A 19,606-nucleotide genomic window follows, 5' to 3' on the forward strand; every position below is an offset into this window, starting at 1 on the left:
TCTCCCCCTCCCACCATCCCACCCTCTCACCATCTCACCTCTCACCCTCTCACCTTCTCATCCTCCCCCTTCTCCCCCTCCCACCATCTCACCCTCTCATCCTCCCACCCTCTCCCCCTCCCACCATCTCATCCTCCCACCCTCTCCCCCTCCCACCATCTCATCCTCTCATCCTCCCACCCTCTCATCCTCCCACCCATCTCACCCTCCCACCATCTCCCCCTCTCCCCCTCCCACCCTCTCCCCCTCCCACCATCTCATCCTCCCACCATCCCACCCTCTCACCTTCTCACCATCTCATCCTCCCACCCTCTCCCCCTCTCACCATCTCATCCCTCCCACCATCCCCACCCTCTCACCTTCTCACCATCTCATCCTCCCACCTTCTCCCCCTCCCCACCCTCTCCCCCTCTCACCATCTCATCCTCCCACCATCCCACCCTCTCACCATCTCACCCTCTCATCCTCTCACCATCTCACCCTCTCATCCTCCCACCCTCTCCCCCTCTCACCATCTCATCCTCCCACCATCCCACCCTCTCACCTTCTCACCATCTCATCCTCTCATCCTCCCACCTTCTCCCCCTCCCACCCTCTCCCCCTCTCACCATCTCATCCTCCCACCATCCCACCCTCTCACCATCTCACCCTCTCATCCTCCCACCCTCTCCCCCTCTCACCATCTCATCCTCCCACCATCCCACCCTCTCACCTTCTCACCCTCTCCCCCTCTCACCATCTCATCCTCTCATCCTCCCACCATCCCACCCTCTCACCTTCTCACCTTCTCACCATCCCACCCTCTCACCTTCTCACCCTCTCCCCCTCTCACCATCTCACCCTCCCAACCTCTCACCATCCCACCCTCTCATCCTCTCCCCCCCCCCACCCTCCCACCATCTCACCCTCCCAACCTCTCACCATCCCCACCCTCTCACCCTCCCCCCCCCCCCACCACTCACTCTGTCCACAGCCTGCACAGCTCCTGCAGCTGCACGCTGGAGCCCAGCGCCCTCTCGAAGGCGTCCACCGTCTCCTCCACCGAGCCATGGAGCCACTGCCAGCGACTACGGAACAACCGGACACCCGCCCAACATTAGTGAACAGGCCGAAGAAAGGAGACACACACACACACACCCCCCCACACACCAGTGTATCAGGTGGAGATACGCCATCTGCTGTCTGAGCTGGTCATGAAGGTCCTGCATGACGCCTCCGCTCAGGAGCTCCTCAGAGGGAAATCCCAGGATATGTCTGAGGACAACAGCAGGCCGCTGAGTACACGAGTATGCACGTGCACACACACACACACACACACACACTACCTCAGAACATCTATGGGTCTCTTCTGACTCTTCTGGTCCTCACACAGACTTAAGATGAAACCTCTGAAGAGAGGAGGGATGGCGCTCGACTTCCCCTGGAAAGAGAACCAAGTTTCTGTCACACTCAAACGGCTCAATAATCAACCTCAGAACAGACTGGTGCCAGAGGGGGCCGACCTGGGCCATGAGGAACGTGCAGCAGTGATAGAAGACCTCGGCGTTGTTGGGACACTCGGCCAGAGCGTGGAGCCACATGCTGACCGCCTGCTCTCCATTGGCGTTCCTGATGTGAAGGTCGGCGAGAGCGTCTCTTAAGGTGCACGACTCGGGACACAGCTCCAGCAGAGACTCGCACAGAGCAACACCCTCATCGAACCTGAGGCAAAGGGACCAACGTGGAGTCGAGCAGCGCACAGGACCTTTATCCAACCCACTGCATCCAACATCTACACACACACGCACACACACACACCCACCCTCACCCCCCCCCCCCACACACACACCTCTCCAGCAGTCTGAAGAGCAGGATCAGGTTTGTGTGCAGAGGCAGACACGCCCGTATCCGCTCACTCGGAGACGCCGCCTCATCACTGCACTGACTGACAGCATCTGCAGGAAGGGGCGGAGCATCATGAGCAGCACTGGAGACGTGCACCTGAGCGTGTGGTCTTGCTCTCTACCTTCAAACAGAGCCACGAGCGTGTGGGGGGGCGTGCTGATGTCCTGCGCCGTCCTCCAGGGCAGCAGGAAGGGCTCCCTGCTGACCAGCCGGGACGGCCCGCTCTCTGCTGGGTTATACAAGCTCCTGGGCAACTGCTCGAACTCTGACAGGTGGATGTAAGAGAGCCAGAGCAGCGCACGGTCGCTGGCCGTCAGGTGCTCCGCCAAGCTTCTGTCACTGGCTGATTTTAAAGCGTTCTGCACACACACACACACACAGACTTTTACCATATCCTCAAATGAGCAGGAACCATTCCGGTGTTGTCGCACCTGTAAAATGGTCAGAGCGGCCTCCAGCCGGCCCGTGAACAGGTTCAGATGAACTCTGTAGAGCAGGGCTTCCATCAGCTGGAAAGAATGTTTGTCCGAGGCCGCGGACGATGCATCGCTCAGCAGGAACTGTAGGAGGCGCTCACAGACGTCGTCCTTTCCATCGAAGGAGCTCTCCAGGTTCAAATACTTCAGAGAGAGACCAGAAACAAGAGTAGCATCAGAACTAAGCGGTTACATCTCACACGTTGGGTTTTTACCGCCACACAACTGCCGACCAAAGAGACACATTTGGACATTCAGCCGCTGGACAGCTAAGCTGCATTAAACAGAGGCAGCGAGCAGCTGGAGAATCAAAGGCCCAGAAGCCCGACTCACGTTCCACCACACTCGGTAGTTGGCTGCGTGCTCCACAGCCATTTCACACATTTCCTGGACCTCCTCCTTGCTGCCTCGTCTGGAGAACAGAGACAGGTAATGGCTCCAAACCTCGGGGTCGTCACAGTTTGTCTCCAGAGCCCGAGACAACGTGTTCAGGGCAGCTTCTAAACACTCTGCTGCAGATCTGCAAACAAGCAAAGGTCAGCTTCATATCGAGGAGAGCTCCTCGGGGAGCAGCGGCTCATCGGCTGACGTACGTCTCGTTCTGACTCAGGTATTTAAAAGCTAATTTGATCCAAAGCTGAGTGTCTTGGGGGCTCTCGAGGACACTGGCCTCTAGATTTGAAATGTCGTCCGTCTCACTGACAAAGTAGCGTTTGTCATCGGAGGTGACGCAGACGTCCCGAGCGGGCAGGCTGGGCCTGGAACAGTCGTCTGGAGCAGCACAAATGGGAGAAAAGCTCATTACCGCCACTTTCATGGGAAGACAAGAGTAACAACTGATGGAAATCCAATTTTGCTGGTCAAAGACCAGCGCTGATCAATCGGTAACCCCTGGTTACGACTAGACTATTACTTCAACAACCCTCAGAGGCTTTGGCTGTTTCTGAAACATATTGATTTTACCTTAAAATCCCTCCTGAAATGCTTTAGTATCATGTTTGTAACCTTTTTTTAATTCTAACCTACTTCATTAACATATTAAGCCTGACTCTTACCAAGGCCCACGTTCCCCGATGCGCTCTCGTCTTTGGTGTCCTCCTCTGGAACGAAGCTGCTGGGCACCGACGGCCTTGGCCTCCATTTCCTCTGGCCTTTGCAGGTGGTGTAGGGAGGAACTGCACCAGAACAAGAGTTTAGCAGCCTGCACACACCTGGCAGAGGACGAGGACACCCGGTCCCTCGCTCACCGTGGCGCTTGCTTTCGTTCACTTTGCTGACAAGGAGCACGGCCTTCTGGTCCACGCCCATCTGGTCTTTGCTTGTGCCAAACAGCTTCTTCATGTACTTTTCTGCAAAACAGATTTAACACCTTAACGAGGAGCCCAAAAGACACAAGGAATAAAGGTCTTGGACACACCTGTGGCGACGTGGATGTCCTCATCGGAGCTGCTCTCAGGACAGCCAATCAGAGGCAGGCTGTACGACAGGATATCCTGGAAAAGCTGGTTTCCGATCATTGTGCAATTCCTCATGTGCTGCCTGCCGGGTCAAGGACACGTGAGACTCTGCGTGACAGGACAGCAACATGAAAGAGCCAATCTCACCATCTACAGTCGTCGTCATTGCAGGTTCCTGTGAGGTCGAAGCGACAAAAGCACTTCATGGGGTCGATGGTGTTGCTGTAGGTGACAGAGCGCAGAGACAGCTTCTCCTTGGTCCTGTAGTAGGTACTGAACCTGAGACACAGATACGTCACTCTAGCCTCATCATTCAAGCACATTTCACCAGTCGTACCGGGGTGAGGGTGGGAGGGGGCATTCCTGCGCAGCCAGACCTTCCAGACCATCTAGACTGGAGTCAGAGTCAATTGTGTGTTTACCTGTAGGACTTGAAGGTGAGCAGAGGACTGTGATATGGACTAAATGGAACAGGCTTCAGCATAAAATTCCCAGACTGGTTTGTATCCACCTCTAGTGGCAACAGCTGCAGGGGACAGAAGAGTGGGGGGGGGGGGTTATTGGGATTCTTCCACTTCAAACTGCATGTGATGTTAAAGCAGGAGCAACAGGGAATGAGTCCTGAATGTATTCACCTCTCCCACTGGGAGGCGCTCCACTTCCAGGACCACTCTGTTCCACTCCCCGTGCAGCACCTCCGTCAGGGGGGGCAGCTGCTGGTACCTCTTCTTCAAAGCATCCACATCAAGCTTAGTGAACATTTCTGCAGAAGACTCAGGGCTGGCCGACAGCTTTGAGGTCTTGTTAGGGCCGCTGTCTTTGGCGGGGGCGAGGCTCTGCTGCTCCAGGTGGGGTTTAGTGAAGGAGCAGCTGGACTGACGGAATGAGTGTCTGCGGCCTCCTGCAGCAGCAGGAGCAGCAGGAGCAGCAGGAGCAGCAGGAGCAGCAGGAGCAGCTTCCGTCTCATGCTCATCCGCCTCAGAGACATCATCGCTCTCCAGGTTGAGCTTGTCCAGGGTCAGGTCATGCAGGGAGGGCTGGGGAAAGTGGGGGGAGCATGCTGGGATCTGAGCCCGGGGTTCCCTCTCAGGAGAGGCGGCTGTTCGGACCGACGGCTCTGTCGGGAGGTCCAGCTGGACTCCTTTGTTCCGCAAAGCCTGAGCCTCCTTCAGCTTCTGGATCTTGAGGGCGTACTCTGACTCAAGCTGCTGCAGCCGCTGTTTCTGGACCATAAGCTCCTCGAAGTATTTCTCAGATTTGAGGTTTGCCACACGCTGCCTTTTAGTGGCCTAGAAGACACAAGCAATCAGCACTGGACACACACATCAGGGCACACTAAGCAGGTTAGGGTTAGACGTCACGCACGAGATAGAAATGAATCAAAATGATCAGGTTTGTGTAACGTACGAGCATCTGGCCAGAGTTAATCTTCCTTTTGTTCACCCTGTTGGCCACCAGCTGAGCGTGAGAAAGCTCCTGCTCAAACCTGACAGCCAGGCTCTTCTTGACCGTCACGCGATGCTCGACTCTCTGCACCTGCAGGACATCGCAAAGGTCGCACATGAACCAACAGGAAGTGCTGGGCACCAAACGGCCCCGTGAGACACTGTCGCAGAGCAAAGAGGCTTCCAACAGACCTGCTCCTGCAGCTTCCTGAGCAACGTCTTGTTGGCACCTACGATTCTCTCCGATGCCAGAAGCTGCTCTCGGAGTTTGGTCACCTTCACCTCCGCAGCCTTCAGAGACTCCTTCTTCTTTATCTCCTGCTGGAGCAGCTGTTGGAGGATGGCCTCATCCCTCTGCAGCAACTCTCTGATGCAGGAAAAGACGCAGACTGAACAACCTGCTCTGATTCAGCAACAGCGTCATGGATACCTGGGTCCCATCATCAGCTCCCACAGAAGAGAGGACACATCAACCAAGCCTTTATTTAACCAGGTAAAAGAGATTCACATCTCTTATCAAGAGCGACGTGGCCACGAGGGCAGCAACACAACGTTACAGCCAAACACACAGTAATAAAGAAGAGCAGATAACCAGGAATGCAAATGACTTATATTTACGCTTGAACGTGCGATAGATCACAATAATTGAAATCGTTGTGGAAGTTAAACGATTTAAAAACAGGTTCAACGCCCAATAGAACCCGTCTCTGGACCCTAGAAGCTGGACAGGATTCCCCCAGTTCAGTTTAACCACCTGCCACCGTCTCTCAGAACATTTCACAGGAGCGAATGTGCACAGATGCATTAGTGCCATGACTCTCAGCTGGTGACCTCATTAGTGCGCCCAGCTTGTGCAACAGCTCCGCGCTCACCTGTGTTTGTCCAGTCTCTGCTTGGCCTCGCTTAGTTTCAGCTCCGCCTCCAGTTTCCCAGAGGCGCCCAGCAAAGACTCGGAATCAGCGTTGAGGTTGGTGCTCACACTGTGTTCCCTCAGCATCTTCTGCTTCTCCCTGCTGCCAACAGAACCAAGATATGTTCTATGTGTCGTCTGTCAGACTGACATCTAGGTTCTGAGCTGAGGTGGCTGGAAACTTGCTTACCTGGCAATTTGTTCTCTGAGAAGGCGATACTCCACCTTCTTGTCTTCAGGCAGAGCCTCTGGCGTTCTGACTGGGTTGTTCTCTTTTTCAGATGCTGATGCTGCTTTAGGTTTTGCTGCCTGGAAAACACAACACAAAGACTCCCAATTTGCTGCATTGAAAAAAGGAGAAAAGAAGTTTCCGGGTCAGATCATTAGCTCTGCTCCCCTGCAGACGCCCCCAGGTTCGAGGTCACCTGCCCGCTGGTGAGGCCCCGTGAAAACGGGAAGATTCCAGGTATTCCATCCTTACTGTCAAATCTGTATATTCCATCCATCCTGGACTCACCTCAGCGGTCCGCCGGGCCTCTTTGATCATGAACTCTAGTCCCCCAAACCCCATCGGAGTGGAGCTGCCATTGTCCACATCTGAATCGCTGTCGTCGGAGTCTTTGAGAGAGACCACCACCGCTTTGTGAATAGGCAGCTGGAGAAAAATAAGGCGTATTAAAGATGCACAGGAATGAAAGACTGTTAACCATTTTACAGGAACACCTGCATCTCTACTGGTCGGTACTGGTTGGTACAATCCACGAGTGGATCTCCAACGGTCGGGATAAAATGATCACTGACAGCATGTGAGGCTCCTTCCCTCAAATCTCACTGGCTACAACTGATGGAGTGGAACTCAACACCGACGCAGAAAGGTGAAAATGTCCCCATCCTGAATAATGATCTCAGTAAATTTGGGCTCGTCTGAGTGTCATTTTGGATGACCGAGTCAGTCTCTTATGATGTCACAGTACTCTTGAAGCTATTACCACCATCCAACGCAGCTTTAAAGCAACCAGAACCAGGTTCTCACCACCAGTGGAGCTCTCTGATGTCCTCCAAACTTGTTGGTCCTAGAATGAGACACCGTGTTCAGACTGACGGTGCTCAGGTTCCCTCTGGCCGGGGGCTGTGCTGCTGTGGGAGGCTGAGAGCTTGGAGATCCAGGAGCACTACAGCTCTGCTCCTGCACAATTGGAAACACAGGGACAAGGGAGTGGGACTGATTGTAGACATGGCCCTAGAGTGCACGCAGGGCTGTCACATGACCCGCCGCTGCATGGAAGTCAAGCGGAGAAACAATCTGGAACAGACCTCAGTTACTGCTACTCTCTTGTTGACCATAGACATTAAACAGGTTTCTCTCAGCAGCATCTCCTCCTCCTCTTCCTCATCAGCAAAGGGAGGCTTGGGAGGAGCCTCCAACAGGTCTGCTGGAGGTGGGAGAGGTGGAGGTGGGGGAGGTCCGGTAGAAAATGTGGACAGGAAAGGCTGAGAGAAGTCCTGACAGACAGAAAATGTATGCTGAAAAAACTGGGGCAGTTCCAAGTGAACAGGAGTTGAGGGGGGAACATACCATTGCAAACTGCCCAGGAAGGCATCCAGCATGGTCAGCATGCAGCTGGGTGTGAGTGGGGGAAGGCACTGAAACATGCAAACAGGGCAGAGTTTAGAGGCTGAACCCAAAGGCAGCACAACCATAAAACCAAGGAGCCCTCACCTGGAGATCCGGCCTCACTGTCCGTGTCCATGGCCACCTCATCATAGTTGTCGTACTGGTAGAGGTTCCCCGAGGCATCCAGGCACGGCTTCCCTGTTGACTTACGATGTTCTCTTTCTGTGGACTGAAGGTCAAAGGAGAGCTGAGCCAAGCTCACCTGCATGTGTTCAGCAGGGAGGAGGCTGATGGGGTCTTACTCTGCTGCGCGTCCTCATCTTTCCTCCCACCAGTTTCATAAAGCGGTTGTACTGTTCATCCTGGTTGGAAAGGTCCCGGATTCTGCGGATCTCTTCCTCCCGTTTGCGCCGCTCCTCCTCCTCCTGTCTCCGTATTTCCTCCTGCTCCCTCTGCTCCTCCCTCTGCTGCTGCAGCTTCCACGTCCTCAGATGCTGCTTCCGTACCACCTGCTTTGCTGCCGAGCCTGAAACAACAACCATCTCTCATCACACGACGTGGTTTACTTGATATGATCTGCTTGGCTTTCTCATGTCTCACCTGGAAGAAACTTCCTGAGCAGATGAGATTTTCCTGGAGCTCTGCTTCTCTCCTGTAGACCTTTAGAACTGCCTTTGGGTCTTTCTCTGTCTGAAGGTCTGATTGAGGGCTTGGTTCTGTCTCTGTCCAGGGTTTTGGACCTGGTTCTGCTTCTTTCGGCAGCAGGTGTGGAGGTGGTTGTGGAGGAAGAAGAAGAGATGGACCTGGTGGTGACTCTGCGGCCGGGTGCAGCTGCTGGTGGACTGGAGTTCTTCTCCTGGGTCACCTTTGTGATGCGGTCCTTGCTCCTCTTCATCACTTGCTGCTCCTTCTGCTGCCACTTCTTACTGGCCGACTGCAGCGCCAGGAGACGCAGCTGCAGCTCTGACAGCTCCTCCTCCTCCTTCAGTGCAACTGGTGGCTGCTCCATTCCAAACAGACACAAGGTTAAACCTGGGACGTCGTGGGAGACAGGACGTCAATGAGCTGGCATCAGCCTCACCTTATCGGAGGAGATGGCGGAGTCCTCACTGGAGGCCGAAGAGTCACTCTGACAGGAGCAGGCCTTCGTGGCCTTCTCGTCTTTCTTGGCTCCCTCAGCACAGAGCGGACAAGTTTTCCTTTCGTCCAATTCTTTGTCTGCACCTTCCACTTCTGCCCCCTCTTTACTTTTACTTTCTTCATCAACTGGACACAGGAGGTGAGATCAAAAAAGTTTTGCATACTGTTATTCAGCTCGTCTGTTCCATTTCCCCTTTTGTGGCACATGCATTTCTTCTCTTCTGACACCTCTCAGAGAAATTGTGAGCAACAAAAACAGACTTGAACAACAGGAACAACTTTGTTTGGACTCACCCTCCATTTCAGCAGGACTTCCTTTGTCCTCTTGGTCGTCGCACTTCTCAGCCAGGTGGGGAGAAACAGGAAGTCTCTGTCTAAGAGGTCTGATATTAAATGCCTGAAAGACCTTCTTCTCGATCACTTCCGCCTGGAGTGACTCCTCAGGGAGTGGAACAGCAACCTGAACCTGTTTATTATCTGGAACACTGGCAGGGTGGGCTGGGATTTGGTCTATGGAAGGGGACACTTTGGGCTCCAGAGCCATGGTCTCCTCTTTACGGATGCACTCCAGTTCCAGCTGGATCTGCTTGTACTTGGACAGGAGATCTTCAAAGGACTCCTCAACACTGTTGTCTTGCTTGGAGACACAGTGAGCCCCTTTCCTAAACTGGTTCCTCACCTGTGGCTTTTCTGAGTTACATGTTGAGGAAAGTACAAGATGTACACACTCCAACCCGTTAAAGAACCCCAACATCTGGACACCTCTTTCCTGTCACAATCCTAGTGACAGAGGTTTAACACGTTCTTTATAACCCTCTCCCCTCTATCAAAGTCTGACTACATGACGCTCACTTAAGATGTGCTCTTTCTTAACAAGACAGTTGAGATTTAAACTGCTTTGTCCATGTGGACACCAGCGGGACCACAAATGTATCTTTATGAACACGACCCGGGACCTGACCCAGGACCTGACGCTACTTACCTGATATACAACATTATTGCGCAACACGTCCTGTTACCAGGGGCCATAACTCGGGCAGGATACGTTTTCTGGTCCCCTGGATCTCTCCGGGGCCGTAACGACCGGGCGGAACCCTGATGTCTCCACCGCTCCGGAGCCCCCGGTTCCAGTTCGCCTGTCCACTGTTGGGCAATGTTCGGTGCCTAAAACGGCCCAGGGCGTTGTGGCTCCGCTCCCAGAAGCCGCTTGTTCGCGGACAAGGGTCCCCGTGAGGAAATCCCGGCATCGCCGCTGGGACCGACGGTGGCAGCGGCAGCAGAGGACACGGTGGGGGGGCAGGGGGTCGATCGGTGCCCCTGGGGCCGCATTGTTGACGGGGTGCCGGTGGGAAAGGGCCGCGTCCACGAGGCCGGTTGTATTGCATATGTCGAAATTCCAACGGCTGGTGACCCAGATGCGGCATATTGTGCGAATGTTGGGGAGGTTTTCTTGCCCGAAGACGAGCGCCGCGACCAGGCCTGTTCCCATCCCCCCGCCGGATGGGCAGACTCACCTCGGGTTCATCATCGCAGATCTCTCCGTCTTCGAGCTCCCCTTCCTCTCTCGGGGAATGTCCTCTTTTTAAATCCATGATGTAAGAAGGTCCAGGCTGACCGACCGCTCGTTTCTGGTTGTAAACCGAATGTCAACAGATTGAAAATGATACATCTGTCAATTCGAGAATATCTGATTTAATGTCCAGACTATCGGAGCGGTAGCAGCAGCGTACTCCGCTAGCTAGCGCCTCACCCCAACTCTCGCGATACTTGGAGCGTGAGCGCGCTCGCCGCCTAACGGAGCACTACCGCCCCCTCTGGTCTGTGATAACAAGTGCAACGCTTCGATCCTATCCGCTTGCGAGGGAGCTCTTTGACCCCCGGCGTTTGTTAGTTCGTTTGCAATGAATGGCTCATTACGTTGGTGATGAGATCGTTGATCATGAAACAACATAGTGGCTTTTGATCACGACACCTACCTTTAAGATCCAAGCCAACAAGCTTTGATCTATAAGCTACCACTACGTCTGTTAGTGCTGCATATATCCACATTGGAACACCTGCTCCCCTGTATAAACAAGGGAAGTCTTTGCAATCATGAAGGGTGGGAGGGAGGGAGAGTTATTTTCTTTTAATCCTTTGCAGTTTTAATATGAGGTTTTAGCAATATAAACCACTGAGTTGCTGATAAAATTGCTGAAAATAAATAAATAAGAAAGTGCTTTATTACTTGTTCTTCACAGGCCTTTGCAGTGATTGAAATATTAGGTCCAAAGTCAAAATTTACCCGTCATATCAACATTGGAGTCTGCTGAAATATCAAAGCAGCATCTAAAGTGTAGACTGGAAGCCGAACCTTGGAAAAATAATCCACACTATAGGTTCAAAGTTTTGACCTTGCGGGTCGAAGCCTACACACTCCAGAAATGTCCCCAAAATACATTTTATTTTTTATCTTGACTGCTTTATGCTGGAGCCTATCACAGTTGCATATGGACAAAGGTAATTAGAATAGATAATCATATAATCACTTTTCAATTTCTAATTAAAAATATCACAAACTGCATAAAAAAGGTTCAGAGGTTCCTTCCCTGTAGTTTCTAATCCTCACCGAGTGGTGGCGATAATGCTCCTTAACCTCCGTTTCCGCTTCCGTTCGCTTACCGGAAGCTGACTTGTCAGATTTGTTTTGGTGGTTGACAAGCACGTGAGCTGCTGTCGTCATCGCCACGGAACCTATGCACGAAACGCAGGAGCCATGGCGGCAGATGGGCTGGTCAAGGTAAAAACACCGTAATGTGCATTTACTTTTCATAACCTATGAGTTCCGTCTGGATTAGAGAGGAATCATGAAAGTATCACAGCTACGTATTTTCATGGCAGACCCTTCCCGTTGCCCTTTAGGTGCTACACTGATGACATAGCTGAAGTTAGCTAGCATTAGCTTAGGGCGACATTATCAACCCACATTACGAAAGCGAATTCCTGCTCTTACGATACAAAAGCAGTCTACCAACCACAGCACTGTCTACTGGCTTTAGGAAACTCATTGTCCCGTACGCCAACATTCAACATTTCACTGACGAAGCAACGGGAGTGACAAGTTGGGGCCGTGGAGACAACAGACGCTTCAAAGTCCCATTTTAAATTGTCTGGTAGCGCTCGAACCTGCTATGATCCACACGTTACTGACCCATCATGGCAGCCACCATCTCCCCGCTGAGGTTCATGAGGATCTCGTTATTAGCGTCTGCTAAATGCTAACCCTAGCATCGTAGCCCACCGTGACCCCCCGCCTGGTGTTGCGTGATAACGGCTGCTCGCAGCTTCTGCTCCTCCTCATGGTTCCTTATCGTGAAGTGAAAGCTTCTCAGCTCTAACCCTAACCCAAAACGCAGCGTGGGCGGAACTACAGAGGATCCCAATGAACAGGGGTGGTGTATTTGTCCACTGCAGGTTATATTTGAGCATGAAGGGGTTTTCATACACCCGGGCAGCGACGAAGATGGCATCGAGCAAGATTTAATTATCTCAGGATCGCTCAGGATTGTTGACAAGGTAAGGCTCGTTTTTCCTGTTTTCGTCCTGATTTTGGTGTCCGGATGAGTTCACTCACGTGCACCTGATGTGCCTTTAGGATGCTGAGATCCATGTGGAGTATCGACCACTGGAGGACACTGTTGACCCAACAAACATGCTGTATGCTGGAAAGGTTCGTTCCATGTCCTCCAGAACCCTGTCAGCCATTCCTCCTCTCAGCAGGAATCTGTCTCACCTGTGCACCATTCTAGTTTGTCAGGTAAAACATGTATATTAAAAGCATGGGTGAATGTTTGTAGGACTCCAGCTCAGTTATGGAGTGGGACCAGGTGTCTGGTGAGAGGAACCAGCAGGTGTTAGAAACTCAGCAGAGCTACGAGACAGAGTGGGACATGGTCAACACCGTTTCCTTCAAGAAGAGACCCTGCAGCAACACAGAATGTGAGTGTTCTGCTCTCTATAGTAGTGAAGTTTTCACCATTACGCCGGCAATTATTTGGTGTTTCAGCAGGATCCAAAGTTTAGTTTAGGATTTGTGGCACTTTTCTCGTGTACAAATAGAAAAGAAGTAGCCTTTTCCCACGACTGTTCAGTAAAAATGGTGAAGAGGCTCCGAAACGACTGTTGGTCCAGAAGTGCTGCGATAAAACTCGTGGTTTTGGTTTGGAAGGATGTTGCCGGGGGGGGGGGGGGGGGGGGGGATGTGTCCCACCAGCACCAGCATGTGTGTGTTTATCCGTGTGTCTCCGTCTGTCAGGCTGTGTGAACCACAACCACGAAAGGAATCTCTTGAACTTCAACATCACTGAACTGAAGTCGGTGACAGTAAAAAAGGAAGGTTGGACCTTCTTGATCTTCAGACTGAAGGATTCTGCCGCCGCCCTGCCTGCCTTGCACTTCCACCAGGGCGGCAGCAGCGAGTTTCTGGACAGCCTGAAGAGATTCACTCTGCTGATGGAGTAAGTGCCGCCCAGCTCCGACACTGGACGATGTGTTGACCACGCGATGACGAGTGCACGCTGGTGGGTCAGATGTGATCCCTCAGCTGAAGGGAAGCGTCTTTGTGTTGGCAGGGCTCCGGAGGACGAGACGTGTCTGCTGGTCAGCACCCCGAACAGAGCCCTGTCCCAGTCCTTCGAGAATCTCATAGATGAGAATAACCTGGGCCTCATGACCGTAAGAGCATCGCTCATCCTGTCAACGCCGAGCATTATAGGCCGCCTTCTATAGTCCCGTCGGGGAATCACACACCATTATGACCAGTCAAACCAGCACAGCAGGATCCAGGTTCTGCTGGTTGTCATGGCAGCAGTGAATCCGCTCAGTAATTAACTCGCTGGCGTGTCTCCCGCAGAAGCTCAAAAAGGACCCATACGTCACTACGCTGGGCGGCTTCTCCAAAGTCACCAACTACATCTTCGATGCTTTCCGGGGCAGCGAGGAGCAGCACCAGCGGCCTCCAGAGGAAGTGGCTGACCTGCTGGGGGAAGTCATCCCGGGGCTGGAGATCAACCAGCTGGAGGAGCCGGGCTTTGAGGTCATCACCAGGGTGAGAAAGGCCTTTATTTGCATCCGCTCGTGGCCGCCGAGCTGATCGATGATGATGACGATGAAGGCGGCGTTACAGATCGACTTGGGTGAGAGACCTCAGGTGTTGAGGAAACCCCCAGTATCGGTGGAGGACTGGAGTCGACATCAGGACTCCGAGGGGAGGATGAGAGACGTCCCACATCTGAAGCAGGCCGTCTTTAAAGGGGTTGGTTAGCATAGTCGCGCGCCCTCCGCCATGTTCAGCAGGAAGTGCGTCCGACCTGTCATGTGACCTGCAGGGACTCTGCCACGCGGTGAGGAAAGAAGCCTGGAAGTTTCTGCTGGGCTATTTCTCCTGGGACAGCACGCTGGAGGAGAGGAAGGTCCTGCAGCGAACCAAAACGTAAGCGTGCCACTGCCATCGGCCACGTCCCATCACCATGGCAACATATGAGCAGTAAAGGCTGCGTGTGGTTGCAGTGATGAATACTTCAGAATGAAGCTCCAGTGGAAGTCAGTGAGCGAGGAACAAGAGAGGAGGAACTCCAGGCTGAGAGACTACCGGAGTCTGATTGGTGAGAGAAATGATCGTTCGTTACCAGGAGGGAGGGAAGCTTTTCATCGGCCACTTTGTCTCTGCAGAAAAGGATGTAAACAGAACGGACAGAACCAACCGGTTCTATGAAGGCATTGACAACCCGGGCCTGGTGCTCCTGCACGACATCCTGATGACGTACTGCATGTACGACTTTGACCTGGGTGAGACCCCCCCCCCCCGCCCGCGTGGCCCGTTCCTCTGGCCTGGCCCGTTCCTCTGGCCTGGCCCGTTCCTCTGGCCTGGCCCGTTCCCCTGGCCTGGCCCGTTCCTCTGGCCTGGCCCGTTCCTCTGGCCTGGCCCTAACAGTCCTGACTCTCCACGCCTGCTTCCCACAGGTTACGTTCAGGGGATGAGCGACCTGTTGTCCCCGATCCTCTACGTGATGGAGCACGAGGTGGACGCTTTCTGGTGCTTTGTCTCCTTCATGGATCAGATGGTGAGTTGAGGGGGGTTGGAGCCTCCAAGCAGCCCTACAGGCTGGTGAACGTCTGGTTGTGTGTGTACAGCACCAGAACTTTGAGGAGCAGATGCAGGGGATGAAGACTCAGCTGATCCAGCTCAGTACTCTGCTCAGACTGTTGGACCTGGCCTTCTGGAACTACCTCGGTAGGAAATGGGCCGCAGCTCTGGGTCACAGCCCTGGAACCACCACCGATAAAAGTGGTTTTTCCCCAGGAACAAGTAGAGCGAGCGTGTGTGTGTGTGCAGGTGTGTGTGTGTGCGTGCAGGTGTGCGTGCAGGTGTGCGTGTGTGTGTGTGTGTGTGCGTGCAGGTGTGTGTGCAGATGTGTGTGTGTGCGTGCAGGTGTGTGCGTGCAGGTGTGTGTGCGTGCAGGTGTGTGCGTGCAGGTGTGTGCGTGCAGGTGTGTGTGCGTGCAGGTGTGTGTGCGTGCAGGTGTGTGCGTGCAGGTGTGTGTGTGCAGGTGTGCGTGTGTGTGTGTGCGTGCAGATGTGTGTGCGTGCAGGTGTGTGTGTGCAGGTGTGTGCGTGCAGGTGTGTGCGTGTGTGCAGGTGTGTGTGTGTGTGCAGATGTGTGTGCGTGCAGGTGTGTGTGTGCAGGTGTGTGTGTGTGCAGGTGTGTGCGTGCAGGTGTGTGCGTGCAGGTGTGTGCGTGCAGGTGTGTGTGTGTGCAGGTGTGTGCGTGCAGGTGTGTGCGTGCAGGTGTGTGTGTGCAGGTGTGTGTGTGTGCAGGTGTGTGTGTGCGTGCAGGTGTGTGCGTGCAGTGGTGCTTGCAGGTGTGTGCGTGCAGGTGTGTGCGTGCAGGTGTGTGCGTGCAGGTGTGCGTGCAGGTGTGTGCGTGCAGGTGTGTGTGCGTGCAGGTGTGTGTGCGTGCAGGTGTGTGTGTGCAGGTGTGTGTGTGCAGGTGTGTGTGCGTGCAGGTGTGTGTGCGTGCAGGTGTGTGTGTGCAGGTGTGTGTGTGTGCAGGTGTGTGTGCGTGCAGGTGTGTGTGCGTGCAGGTGTGTGCGTGCAGGTGTGTGTGTGCAGGTGTGTGTGTGTGCAGGTGTGTGTGTGCGTGCAGGTGTGTGCGTGCAGGTGTGTGTGTGCAGGTGTGTGTGTGCAGGTGTGTGTGCGTGCAGGTGTGTGCGTGCAGGTGTGTGCGTGCAGGTGTGTGCGTGCAGGTGTGTGCGTGCAGGTGTGTGTGTGCAGGTGTGTGTGTGCTGCTGCTGCTGCTCACACCTTTTGCTCCTCCCTCTGCAGAGTCCCAGGACTCAGGTTACCTGTACTTCTGCTTCCGCTGGCTGCTGATCAGATTCAAGCGGGAGCTGAGCTTCCAGGACGTGCTGCGGCTCTGGGAGGTGGGTGTCCTGGTGTCCTGGTGTCCTGGTGTCCTGGTGTCCTGGTGTCCTGGTCCACTCGCACGTGTCTGTGTTTAGGCTTTAGGAAGGAGATGAGATCAACTTAAACGTAGGAGTGTTGGGAACAGAACGTTCACGTGCCAGGTGATGAACCTTCTGTTCCCACACACCTGCTCGTGGAGAGAAGGTTGAGGTTTGGCTTTGAGAGCCTTGTGTGAATCTGCGGGTTATTTAAAGCCTCTGGTCCTCAGGTGATGTGGACGGGTCTGCCCTGTCAGAACTTCCACCTGCTGGTCTGCTGCGCCATCCTGGACTCAGAGAAGCAGAAGATCATGGAGGAGAACTTTGGTTTCAATGAGATCCTGAAGGTGAGTCTGTCTCCACAGACAAAGATGATGCACGGCGCCCTCTGATGGTCACGTGTCCGTGGTTCTGACCGGGTTTCTGTTGCAGCACATCAACGAGCTCTCAATGAAACTGGACATTGAAGGGATCCTCCAGAAAGCCGAAGGCATCTGTTTCCAGATCCAGAACTGTAAGGTACTGTCAGTCTCTCTCTTGGGGCGCTGGGCTGGGCCCGGAATCATCTGAGGGTCGGGAGGTCACTGTCGTTCTCCCATGGATTCATTAATGAATGAGTGTATTCCTGATGTGGTTTTGCTCCGTTGGAAGCAGGATTACACAGAAATAACGAGTGTTTGTGTGAGGTCACCTGCGTCACGAGTGGCCTTTTGTCTTGTCAGGAACTGCCTCGATCCATCAGAACCATCCTGGGCCTGGAGTCGGACCAGCGCAGCTCGGAGCGAGCAGAGCGCTCGGCCCCTCCCACAGCCACAGAGCGACCGGAGGGCTGCTCCAACGGACACTTGAGAGAAAGTTGCTCTCCTGGGAGCGGCAGCGTTGCCTTCATATCGTAGTGAAGAGCAGAGACGGACTCTCGGCCAGCAGGAGAGGATGTATAAAGGATCTGAGATCACCCAGAATCTTATTTTTGTAATTTCTTGAATCATGTTGCCTCATTCATTCAGTCATTCCCTCTGTGCTGCTAATGATGTTTTCTAAAGCTCCATTCAGACGGCGCAGCCGCTGCTCCTGACAGACAGGGGGCGCCAGAGCCACAGGAGGTGACCCAGCCAGTAAAGTGCTGCTGGGAACCTTCCTGAGTGACCCAGTGATAGCTGGAGGAAAGGAAGGTGATGAAGGAGGAAAGGAAGGTGATGAAGGAGGAAAGGAAGGTGATGAAGGAGGAAAGGAAGGTGATGAAGGAGGAAAGGAAGGTGATGAAGGATTGAGCTGATCATTGCTGTCATCTAACTGGTTCACAAGCATGCTGATGCGTTGCTGTTAGCATCTGTTAGCCTTACGTTGTTGGGGGGGTTGAGGTGAGAGGAGCCCATGAAGACCGTCTGAGTGACCTTTGGATGGGGGAACATTGATTAGCTGCCTGTCCATGCGTGGCCTCTCTGGTGAGGAACATACGGCTGCTCCGCATGGACCCGCTCACTGTTCAAGAGTAAACTGGAGAAGCTTCTTGGTGGCGGTGGTGATGGGTTAGATGGCAACGCTAATGAGTCCATGTTGAGTCACACTTCCTGAAACAGAATCATGATTCAGGTGTGTGAAGGCTGTCGCCAGTGTCAGTTCTGTGCTAACGTGCTAAAGTCACCGTTCATCACGTTGATCCAACAGAAGCTGCCCTGTCAGAGAAACTTCACAGGTGGCAGGAATCACAACCACAACCACCCAGTTTCAGTGCTGCTAGCCTTGCTGACCTTGGCCACAGCCTTGCTGACCTTGGCCACAGCCTTGCTGACCTTGGCCACAGCCTTGCTGACCTTGGCCACAGCCTTGCTGACCTTGGCCACAGCCTTGCTGACCTTGGTCCCAGCTTTGGTGACCTTGGTCCCAGCTTTGGTGACCTTGGTCCCAGCTTTGGTGACCTTGGTCACAGCTTTGGCGACCTTGGCCACAGCTTTGGCGACCTTGGCCACAGCTTTGGTGACCTTGGCCACAGCCTTGCTGACCTTGGCCACAGCCTTGCTGACCTTGGTCCCAGCTTTGGTGACCTTGGTCCCAGCTTTGGTGACCTTGGTCCCAGCTTTGGTGACCTTGGTCACAGCTTTGGCGACCTTGGCCACAACTTTGGCGACCTTGGCCACAGCTTTGGCGACCTTGGTCCCAGCTTTGGTGACCTTGGTCCCAGCTTTGGTGACCTTGGTCCCAGCTTTGGTGACCTTGGTCACAGCTTTGGTGACCTTGGTCCTAGCTTTGGCGACCTTGGCCACAGCTTTGGCGACCTTGGTCCCAGCTTTGGCGACCTTGGCCACAGCTTTGGCGACCTTGGCCACAGCTTTGGCGACCTTGGCCACAGCTTTGGCGACCTTGGCCACAGCTTTGGTGACCTTGGTCCCAGCTTTGGCGACCTTGGCCACAGCTTTGGCGACCTTGGTCCTAGCTAAAACCAACACTGCTGCTGGTTAAAGCGGCTGCGTAGCTGAAACCACATCTGAAAATGAGGAGCCTTCGAAGGTTAGCTGTGAGAACGGGTGCTTTTCTGTGTTTACCAGCATTACTTCAATAACGGGAGAGGGAATAATGACTTGATTCCTGACGTCAGATCTTTGGAGCCACTATGTCAACGACCGGATTAGAAGAATCTACATTTTGGAATGAGCAGCCTTACTGATGCAGACTGATCTTTAATTTCCTGCCGCAGGTTTAACCATTTGTGACTTGGGCTTTTTCCATGTAATCAATTCAAACTTTTGGCAATAAAATTATTTCAGGAAGGCGAATGTGTGTGAACTAATTTAACCAGCCAATCGATCTCATAAAGACTGGACCTGTAATTTAGAATAAGTCCAAAATGGGAAATTTTCACATATAGACGTTGAAACATGTCGTCACCTCAGTAATAATAGACACTTGTGTGGTGATGCAATAGTAATTATAATTGTAAAGTCCAGTAGATCAGATCCACAATCAGCACCTACAGAAGCTATTAAAGGATTGGGTTGACCTTTGACCTGCTGATCAGAGGATTAAGATGTTGGAAGCACAAATATACAAACATACCTGATATCTTTGGCAATGCCTTCAAATGCTACTTTAGCTTAGCATCATGTGACCAAGAGAACGACGTCGGACTGCTGGTCGGGTTGATAAAAGCTGTGTTTTCTCCTCCAATATTAGATCAGCTGTCCAGGAGCAGCTGGGTGA

At 53.3% G+C, this 19,606-nt stretch overlaps 2 protein-coding genes across 4 annotated transcripts in view; one reads left to right on the forward strand and one right to left on the reverse strand.

Annotated features, from left to right (window-relative positions):
• Positions 1-10,727, reverse strand: part of LOC101061644 (zinc finger C3H1 domain-containing protein) — a 14,644-nt gene extending 3,917 nt beyond the window's left edge. The window contains exons 1-29 of one of the 3 annotated variants that reach the window (XM_029841796.1): positions 9,973-10,727; positions 9,222-9,617; positions 8,869-9,053; positions 8,388-8,790; positions 8,090-8,313; positions 7,893-8,016; positions 7,749-7,816; positions 7,487-7,675; positions 7,206-7,358; positions 6,690-6,827; positions 6,363-6,481; positions 6,135-6,272; positions 5,455-5,629; positions 5,225-5,353; positions 4,453-5,106; positions 4,240-4,343; positions 3,965-4,096; positions 3,778-3,899; positions 3,608-3,709; positions 3,416-3,535; positions 2,954-3,131; positions 2,694-2,880; positions 2,316-2,504; positions 2,006-2,243; positions 1,829-1,934; positions 1,503-1,701; positions 1,326-1,420; positions 1,150-1,254; positions 963-1,067 (exon numbers count right to left, since the gene is read on the reverse strand). In XM_029841796.1, the coding sequence (XP_029697656.1) occupies positions 963-1,067; positions 1,150-1,254; positions 1,326-1,420; positions 1,503-1,701; positions 1,829-1,934; positions 2,006-2,243; positions 2,316-2,504; positions 2,694-2,880; positions 2,954-3,131; positions 3,416-3,535; positions 3,608-3,709; positions 3,778-3,899; positions 3,965-4,096; positions 4,240-4,343; positions 4,453-5,106; positions 5,225-5,353; positions 5,455-5,629; positions 6,135-6,272; positions 6,363-6,481; positions 6,690-6,827; positions 7,206-7,358; positions 7,487-7,675; positions 7,749-7,816; positions 7,893-8,016; positions 8,090-8,313; positions 8,388-8,790; positions 8,869-9,053; positions 9,222-9,617; positions 9,973-10,519 (5,624 nt within the window). In that variant the 5' untranslated portion in view covers positions 10,520-10,727. Of the gene's footprint in view, positions 1-962; positions 1,068-1,149; positions 1,255-1,325; positions 1,421-1,502; positions 1,702-1,828; positions 1,935-2,005; positions 2,244-2,315; positions 2,505-2,693; positions 2,881-2,953; positions 3,132-3,415; positions 3,536-3,607; positions 3,710-3,777; positions 3,900-3,964; positions 4,097-4,239; positions 4,344-4,452; positions 5,107-5,224; positions 5,354-5,454; positions 5,630-6,134; positions 6,276-6,362; positions 6,482-6,689; positions 6,828-7,205; positions 7,359-7,486; positions 7,676-7,748; positions 7,817-7,892; positions 8,017-8,089; positions 8,314-8,387; positions 8,791-8,868; positions 9,054-9,221; positions 9,618-9,972 lie in introns of all 3 variants that reach the window. The other 2 variants (XM_029841794.1, XM_029841795.1) reach the window with 2 other exon arrangements.
• An 843-nt stretch (positions 10,728-11,570) lies between these two features.
• tbc1d15 (TBC1 domain family, member 15) lies at positions 11,571-19,178 on the forward strand. The gene is made up of 17 exons (XM_011607681.2): positions 11,571-11,706; positions 12,381-12,482; positions 12,562-12,636; positions 12,764-12,905; positions 13,222-13,423; positions 13,538-13,640; positions 13,819-14,013; positions 14,092-14,220; positions 14,294-14,397; positions 14,475-14,569; positions 14,637-14,753; positions 14,928-15,028; positions 15,099-15,198; positions 16,290-16,387; positions 16,639-16,755; positions 16,841-16,927; positions 17,131-19,178. Exons 1-17 carry the CDS (start codon positions 11,683-11,685, stop codon positions 17,302-17,304), a joined length of 1,965 nt encoding a protein of 654 aa, XP_011605983.2. The 5' UTR covers positions 11,571-11,682; the 3' UTR covers positions 17,305-19,178.
• The last annotated feature ends 428 nt before the right edge of the window (positions 19,179-19,606 follow it).

This window comes from Takifugu rubripes, chromosome 9, assembly GCF_901000725.2.
Source record: "Takifugu rubripes chromosome 9, fTakRub1.2, whole genome shotgun sequence".
NCBI lineage: Eukaryota > Metazoa > Chordata > Actinopteri > Tetraodontiformes > Tetraodontidae > Takifugu > Takifugu rubripes.

Excerpts from the sequence above, each read along its gene's own strand:
- tbc1d15 (XM_011607681.2), top strand. The coding sequence starts at position 11,683 with ATGGCGGCAGATGGGCTGGTCAAG. Across the intron at positions 13,641-13,818 it reads ATAACCTGGGCCTCATGACC|AAGCTCAAAAAGGACCCATA; the intron begins GTAAGAGCATCG and ends TGTCTCCCGCAG. Across the intron at positions 14,570-14,636 it reads AGACTACCGGAGTCTGATTG|AAAAGGATGTAAACAGAACG; the intron begins GTGAGAGAAATG and ends TTGTCTCTGCAG.